This window comes from Boleophthalmus pectinirostris, unplaced genomic scaffold (assembly GCF_026225935.1).
Source record: "Boleophthalmus pectinirostris isolate CB_2022bp ecotype Guang Dong unplaced genomic scaffold, ASM2622593v1 HiC_scaffold_9, whole genome shotgun sequence".
NCBI classification, from domain to species: Eukaryota; Metazoa; Chordata; class Actinopteri; order Gobiiformes; family Gobiidae; genus Boleophthalmus; species Boleophthalmus pectinirostris.
The window spans coordinates 16,315,329-16,323,213 of NW_026571541.1; the positions used below are offsets into that span (position 1 = coordinate 16,315,329).

Genomic DNA, 7,885 nt, shown 5'->3' on the forward strand with positions numbered 1-7,885 from the left:
ATGTTTGCAACACTTTAAATATTGGGGATGAATAAAATAAAATTCTGATTCCCCTGATGGTTTAAAATGCATTCACAATACCGCTCAGACAGAAGCGATGATTTATATTTTACGACTTTGAACGTAGCCTTTATGTATGCAGACAGAGTTTTGCTAATCTGTGGATCAAAGTAACGAGTAAATGCTATTTGATACGCTCAGAATTAATACTGCAAGTAAGTACAATATTTCAGATTTTACTTTACTTTGATCAGTGCCATGTCCATAGTGAGCCACAGGGCGGAGACTTCAGGCTGGAGAATCTTAGTCCGTCCCATTGGGGGCGGGCCACGGATGCACCCAGAATGTCAACAACATGCCGCCACCGCCAGAGTCGTTAGCAAGAAAAGATACTGGAGACGGTAGGACTGACAGACAACAAAGACATGAAGCAAAGCCGTCATCCAGCAACATCGTCTCCTTAATATCTCAGTTTGCAGACGATCATTTAACTGTTGTACGGGTATGTCTTATGCACATGCATTTATTAAAATCATTTCTACATTATATGGCTACATGCTTTGACACCTGTCATTTTCACAAATCACATTCACAGTACAAGTTTTTTAACTGTCCTCCTTTTGTTTTTTGTAAAAAGCCTGCTCAGTAGGCTATAAGTTGACCAATAACTACACCGATATTTGTCCTTTAGTTTATCACTGTCATATTGGTAATTTCATAATCAACTTACTTCTCTCCTCAGAATTTAAGCACTGGGTTAGCGTTGGCTGGCGTGATTATAATTGCCAGAAGTATAAAACTGGTAAGAGCTCAAATCAAATCAATTCAACTCCTATGTTTTTAAGAATATTGATGGTAGTCAGGTCAGTGATGAGCAATATCATATTGTCTCTATTTTTAATTTTATTTTACTATTATTATTCTTTATATACATTCTTTTACATTAAATAAATCTTTATGATAAAAATGATCAGGTTACACACATGCGGTTTTGTTTTTACCTCCACAGATGACCAAGTTTCATGCAGCTTCTCAGATTCCTCTGCGGTTTGTGGAGAGGAATGTCACTCTCCATGTGAAGGTCCATTCAGTTACAGAGAAAGGTCTTGCAGTGGAGCATGTCCCAATCTATTTGCCTGTCATCTCTTCATTGCTTCACAAAAAGCATAGTAAGAGGTTTCTATTATATATCATGACTATAGCATTTATTTGTGTAACTTGTCACTATACTAAATTTTCAAACTCATTTTATCCTAAGGAAAAGGCTTGATGTCAATTTCATTTATATGTCTGTCTGTCTGTCTGTCTGTCTGTCTCTCTCTCTCTCTCTCTCTCTCTATACATATGTATGTATATTATATATATATATATATATATATATATATATATATATATATATTTTTTTTTTTTATTACAGATATGTCTCCAAGTTCATTGCAGGTACATCTTGCTGGAGTAGAGCTCACTCCAGAAGGAAGGCAATGGCTACAAGAGAACTTGCTTCCTGCTAAAATGGTTTGGATTAAATTAATCAGCCAAGAGGATGACATACTTTATTGCCTTGTGTCCCAAAACAAGGTACAACATAGCAGTAGCATATTCAGGGAATATCTCAAAATATAATAATAACAGTATTTCACAGAATACAAGTTACAAAAAATTACCTTGCACAAATTAATTTAATTTCTCTTTATCCACCAGGGGGTGCTGTGGACCTACTGTATCAACGAGGAGCTCCTCAGACAGGGTTTGGCCCGCACTGCTCCCATCATAGGGCTTCTTCCTGACTCCCGGCTTTACTGGCGACTGAACAGGCGACTGCACAGGGCAGAGGTCAAAGCTGAAAGAAAGAGCCGGGGCCTGTGGAAGGAGGACAGCCTCTGGGAACGAGCAAAGAAAACTTTGAGGGAGAACAAAATCTTCAGTCTGATCTGGAGAGTTTTAACCAAGATGTGAGGGGACTAATCGAGTTAAGATGAAGTATGCAAAGACATTTCGACTCTTAAACTATCCATGCTGTACATTCATCCAAAGATTAAACTAAATATTTCCATTGATCACTCTTTTGACATTTTAAAACAACTGACCATGCACCAAGAAACACAATTATGCCAAGTCTGTCAAAAACATAATTTCATTCACTAAATTACTATACTTACTATAATGTTCTATTGGTGTTTTTTTTTTGGATATTCACTTAGCCCATCAAGGGGGGGGGGGGTCTCTTTGCCCACAATGACATCATCGTTGCTTGGGGCTGGACAAAAGAACAAACAAAAATTACAATATTTGATTATCATCTTGAACAGCCACAATTTTTATTATATCTTATTAAAGCAAATAAAATGACTTTCAATTTCAATTTAATTAATTGTACAGTCCTACTGTTATATCAACAGGTGTGAAATGCAAAGTCACTTTGAGACCTTCTGTTGGTGGGTTGTTTACTGATACAATGGAACCATTAAGGTCCCAGATAAATTAGATGACTTTTTTTTTTAATTAAAGCATCTTCATTTATGTACCTATTTTTATTACATCTTAATATATGCCTAATTAAATAATGTGTTATTATAAACGAAGTTATATTTATTATCAGCACTGTCAAATTTCCTCCTGAACCAGGGCCTAAGCCATGTCATTATGTTAATGTTTGCAGGGTTTATCAGTACAGTAAACATGTCATTTTTTTGAGTAGAAATTAATTAATAAATTTTTTTTTGGTCTTCACAGACGAGAAGAGAAGCTAGTGGTCCATGTTAGCGTGTTCCCGATGAGCCCTTTTGGGGTGCAGGCTGAGCTAGTTCCCCAGCCAGTCCTCCCAATGGGCAAAACAGAGATTAGCACAGAGGGGAGGAGGGTCACCAGGGTAAGAAGGGGATTTTGGGTTTGGACACAAAGGGGGCAGAGGAGGAGTCACACTGGAAGGGAAAGGGAGAGGAGAAAGGGGGGTTGATGAATCAGCTAGTCACCCTTTTGTTGTGCAAATGTTATAGTGACTGTTACGGCCTCTGCAGGGCTGTGATTGGTGAGCCAGTTTAAATTGTAAGGTGCATTTCATGAGGGCTGTTGCTGCCAGACTTTGAACTGTCAGTGAGGGAGGAGTAGGAGCAAAGCCATGGCTAAAGTAAATATCACACTGCAGTGGGGATATCCCTAAATAGACTTTGATAAAAAAAAAAAAAAAAAAAAGTACTGTTTGAAAACATCCTGTGCATGCTATGTATGCTATTGCATTTATTCATTACCCACCATTAAAACTATATTTACTTGTAACAGCAGTTTTTGCTGCCAAAAATGCACAAATATGCATAAAATCATTTTACATTTCTTTTTACTTCTCTTTACTCTTTACTCATTAAAACAATAACAAGTACCAACTCACCTCTTCTTATGCTAGTGTATAAGTAAGATATTTTAATTTTCAATATGAACCCTTCTGGCTTGACTTGCTCTTTGTCTGTTCCTCTGTTTGAATCCATTCCAGGTTTTCTGGTGATCCTGGTATCCCAGCAGTGGTGGTTATTTGAAAGGGGACCTTGCTGGATGCACTGCTTGCCCACGCCAGTGAAGTTGTTGTTGGGACACTCTCTGGCTGGAAGTAAATCTCTACCACTACTTTCTGAGTTGCTATGGACTTACTATGGGAGGACATTTTTGGCAAGATTGACAAACCTTTATGAGGACAGCACAAATCAAAAAAGAAAAGTAAAAAGAAGTAAGTGTTTTTCCAAGTCCAGTTATACACACACTACAACTTAAATTCATTACATTCAAGTTTTGTTTATAGATATAAAAATGTTTCTTGTTCTTAGATTCAGTCCTGCTCTGAGTAGCATGTAAACAATCGACTGTCACTTTAAATGTGCTGTTGGTAGGACACTGTCTACAGTAACTAGGCAAAATGTGCACCTGCTGTGGTGACCACGATGAATTCTAAGACATTTTAACTTTTGTTTAGCTTTCAACTTAAAATGCGTAAATATTATTTTGAACGTTGTGTCAATCCATAAGAACACAACTTAAAGCACTTTCTGGCATTTAGATTAGTTACATAAACTAAAAGACACACATTCTTTAATGTTATTTTTGTAGTTTTAGCTTTTTGGCATAGTCTTGTATCATTATAGGTTTGCACTGAGAGTGAACAACAAAGGCCTTTATTACACTCAGCCGGTAGCCATCCCTGAAAGAAAGAGATGGGGCACTCCCCCATCTGAGAGCATGGTCCTTGGGGATTTTTTGATTTAATTGAGTGGGTCTGTGAAGCTTGCTGCATGTGAGAGACAAAAGGATTTAAAGACACAGCATGCTGCCATCAAACTGTAGGGAATAGGAAAGACATATCAATACATTTTATCAACTTTTGTGTCATTATTTAAGGCAAAACATGAAATCAACTGACACGTGACAGGAAGTCTCACTTTGGGATCAGCTTGTCTCTGTTAGTTAAGATTTTCTCCAAATGGGCCACATATTTGCTTTCACCTACTGTCACTGTAAACAATCACTTTTGCACATTTGTAACACGGGCACTACTGCTAACACACCCATATAAGCTACAGCAGTGTATGTATGTATGTATGTGTGTGTGAAGGCATGCACTGGCTGAAAACTGACTCTGGTTGTTATGTGCCTGAAGTATTGTGAGCCCTGTATCATCTTGCTGGTGTAGGGTTGTAGGAGTGGATACATGAGTCTTTGTGGGTGCTCTGATCCCTTGTGAATAATTAAAGTTTCTTGGTGGAAAGAGGGGCAGAGAACTTTAAATGAACCCATTGTGGGTGCTATGAGGAACTGTGCAAGCTTTTTGTTTTCAAACATGCAGCTGGAAAGTAATAGAATTTAGAATTTGATAAAGAAGAACATTTTAGAATAATTACAATTTTAAAAACATCTTTTGGGACCATAATAAAACAGTAGTTACTTTTTTGCCTTTTATTAAGTAATGTGTATTAATAGTTTGTTTACAATGTATCAGTATCTACAAATGAAGAAAGTGGTATTAGCAGTGGTATAGTAACTTGTGGAAATTTTACTCTAAATTTAGTGTAATCACTTTTGTTCAGCATGCTTATAATCACTGTAAACATTTACATTTTTCCTCCTAAATAGTTGAGCCATTTATGCGACCAGGAACTATTAGCTTGTTTTCTTAAACCTATATATTTACCTGTCTTGTTTACACAGAGCAAGTCAATGAGGAGTGGATTCTTGTCTCCATGTGAAAGCATGTGTCTAGCCACCAGCACACTCAATCTGTTTGCTGTCTATGATATAATTGTCCAACAAACCATTTTGAAAGCTACTCATTCACTCAGTCGAAAGAGCAATTGGTTTACGGCACAGAACAGCATGTATACTTAATGATTGTAGGTCAGAGGAAGACAGGGAAGGCTTTTGTGTAAAAGGATGCAGAAGATGGCAATTAAGATATTGTTAATACACATATTGACTATGAATGTGTGACTGTACTGTATGTCTGCTAAAGCTTCCCCACTGTTTGATAACCACAGAAACAAATCCAACCTCTGAATATTCACAGTCCTCAAAGAACATTGTGATCACCTGCATAATTTGCACTCAAATAAGCAACAATCTTTCAGCCAGAAAAGTGTAGCTCTTCTGTTGGTTTGGAAAGCAAACAAACAAACATACAAAAAAAAAAAAACCCAAAACAAAAAAAAAAAAAAACAACAACACTTTGACAGTTGAGCCCTACTTCATCATAGTTTTGATAGATATTGGCCTCTGCATCACAAACACCTTACATAAACCATTTTGGAGATGCTCTATCTCTACCACAGTTGTCCAGTTTTTACAGTTTAACCCTAATCAAAGTTACTACTTGTCAACTTACTGACCTAAAAAGGAAGTTAAATCCCACTCGCTAAAAGGTGCTACCATTCGTACGACCATTAAAATTNGAGAGAAAGAGATCTTTGCAAAGAAAAAGTTTGAAGAAGTTTGTAACATTTTGTGACTACGCACTCTTTAGTTAAGTAATTCCACTTTGAAGTTTATAGTGAGACCCCTGATCATTCTGACCACCACAATGTCAGGTAAACTATAACTAAGGCCACACATATTTGGAGTTATTATACTAAGATCCATGCACTCTTCCTTTCTGGTCTACTAGTATGTCTGGTACAACTAACAAAATACATGCACGCTCATTCTTGGGTTGTTCATTATTAAAGGACAACCACTTTCAAGGTGCTTGACTCAAAAAATTTTAATCTGGTCCATTACATAATGTTGGCTAAAACAAGCTGTCAGATCTGCGCTTCAACAAAACAGATTTTTAGACCTATGAACATACACTGTCCTCGTGACATCCACGCAGTTTGGTTCACTTAAGTAATCTTAAAAGATAAAGTAAAGCGTGAAGACTTCAAAGGTATCACTAATGGAATCTTCACCAAAAGCACACAGCATGTTGAGCATTAAAAGGCAATACTACATTAGAAAAAAAGTGTGAAAAGGCCATGAATTCCTGGAAGATTTAAACATTTTTCAAGCCCCTTTGAGGAAAAAAAACATACAGCAGAAGTTGAAATCAATATTGATGAACATAGTATTATAACACACAAAATTTACTACATAAGTACAAGTACTCAAGCACAGAAAACTAGTACTGGATATGTAAGAACCACTATGGGGCAAGAATAATATAAAACTAATTTACATAATAATTTGCTGATAGCTGCTTTGATATTTGGATTTTGCTGGAAATATGCTCAACGTGTAATACATGAGAAAAGTCATTCACAAAGCTTTTTGATAATTTGTGCCATTTTAGTAGGTGCACATCAAGTAATTACATAACTTACTAATAATAATTCATCCAAAATTATGTGTGACACTGATTTCCCTTGGTATTTAAACTTGGGAGAAAAAGACATCCTTTTTTTGAGGGAGAATAAGACAATCATCTGACAGTTTCATTATAGATGAATGTCAAATGTGGGTTTACTTGAGTATTGACACACTCAATCAGCTCCAGGAACAACCTGTTCATTGAGTCAAGGTATACTCAAGCAAACCCTCATACACTGCCCAATTGAGAGTGCACAGTTATTACATGTAACCAACCATGTGCTCACTGATCGATAATTTACAGTTAACATATGAGAGGTAAGTCAGTCAGTGAGTCAGTGTGGATTTTGATGTGTGCAGGAATAGAAGTAATGCTACAGTCCTCTCATAGACCATGTTTTTCATAGGACTATAGTTTCATTGGTGCAAAATAGTCCACATGCATAAATGGCTGTGTGATGAAGGTACTGATATAAAACAATTTCCATATTTCAACCAATGCAAATCATGGCCTGAATGAATTGTTTAGGCAATCCTAAAAAGAAGAACAAGGATTTTAATTAACGGGCATTACCTACTACCACAATATTCTAACTTTATAGTGTGGTTAGTTAATTTAATTTGGTTATGGCTGACTCACTTTTGTATTTCTATCAATGATCTGATGTCTGAGAGTTGTCAGTTTCTTAAAATAGCAGCCTGCTTGTCCATACTTATTAGTCTGTCTGTGTCAATAAGCTTATCATCTTTAGAGGACACATCAAAGGTACGTCCGACGCGGCGCCTCTTGCCATTCAAACATATTTTAATAAGGTTTAGTTACAGGGGCGATGCTCTGATAGTGTCGTGAACAAAGCTCTTCCTCACTTAGATCAGCACAGTACCGGCCAGGGCATGGTAACAAAATATACAGCCTCGTGTTAGTTCTCCGTTGATCATTCCAATTGAATCTCTGTACTCTGTCTTTATACCATCCTGCACTGTAACTCAAATGCTGCATTTCTCTCTTGGCAGGTTCATTTCTGTTATAATGAGTTTAAAAGGATTTTTCACCCTTGACCAGATC

At 36.8% G+C, this 7,885-nt stretch overlaps 1 protein-coding gene across 2 annotated transcripts; it reads left to right on the forward strand.

The window, feature by feature from the left end:
- Positions 1 to 11: 11 nt before the first annotated feature.
- Positions 12 to 3,719, forward strand: c18h3orf33 (c18h3orf33 homolog (H. sapiens)). 2 transcript variants are annotated; one of them, XR_008633772.1, is made up of 6 exons: positions 12 to 502; positions 743 to 802; positions 1,010 to 1,169; positions 1,418 to 1,578; positions 1,702 to 2,869; positions 3,488 to 3,719. XR_008633772.1 is itself a non-coding variant. In XM_020928735.2 (6 exons), exons 1-5 carry the CDS (start codon positions 356 to 358, stop codon positions 1,954 to 1,956), a joined length of 783 nt encoding a protein of 260 aa, XP_020784394.1. In that variant the 5' UTR covers positions 12 to 355; the 3' UTR covers positions 1,957 to 1,980; positions 3,488 to 3,719. The 2 variants fall into 2 exon arrangements, 1 of the variants encoding a protein (XP_020784394.1); XM_020928735.2 differs by having other exon boundaries at positions 1,702 to 1,980.
- Positions 3,720 to 7,885: the final 4,166 nt, after the last annotated feature.

Excerpts from the sequence above, each read along its gene's own strand:
- c18h3orf33 (XM_020928735.2), top strand. The coding sequence starts at position 356 with ATGCCGCCACCGCCAGAGTCGTTAGCAAGAAAAGATACTGGAGACGGT. Across the intron at positions 503-742 it reads ATCATTTAACTGTTGTACGG|AATTTAAGCACTGGGTTAGC; the intron begins GTATGTCTTATG and ends TTCTCTCCTCAG. Across the intron at positions 803-1,009 it reads TTGCCAGAAGTATAAAACTG|ATGACCAAGTTTCATGCAGC; the intron begins GTAAGAGCTCAA and ends TTACCTCCACAG.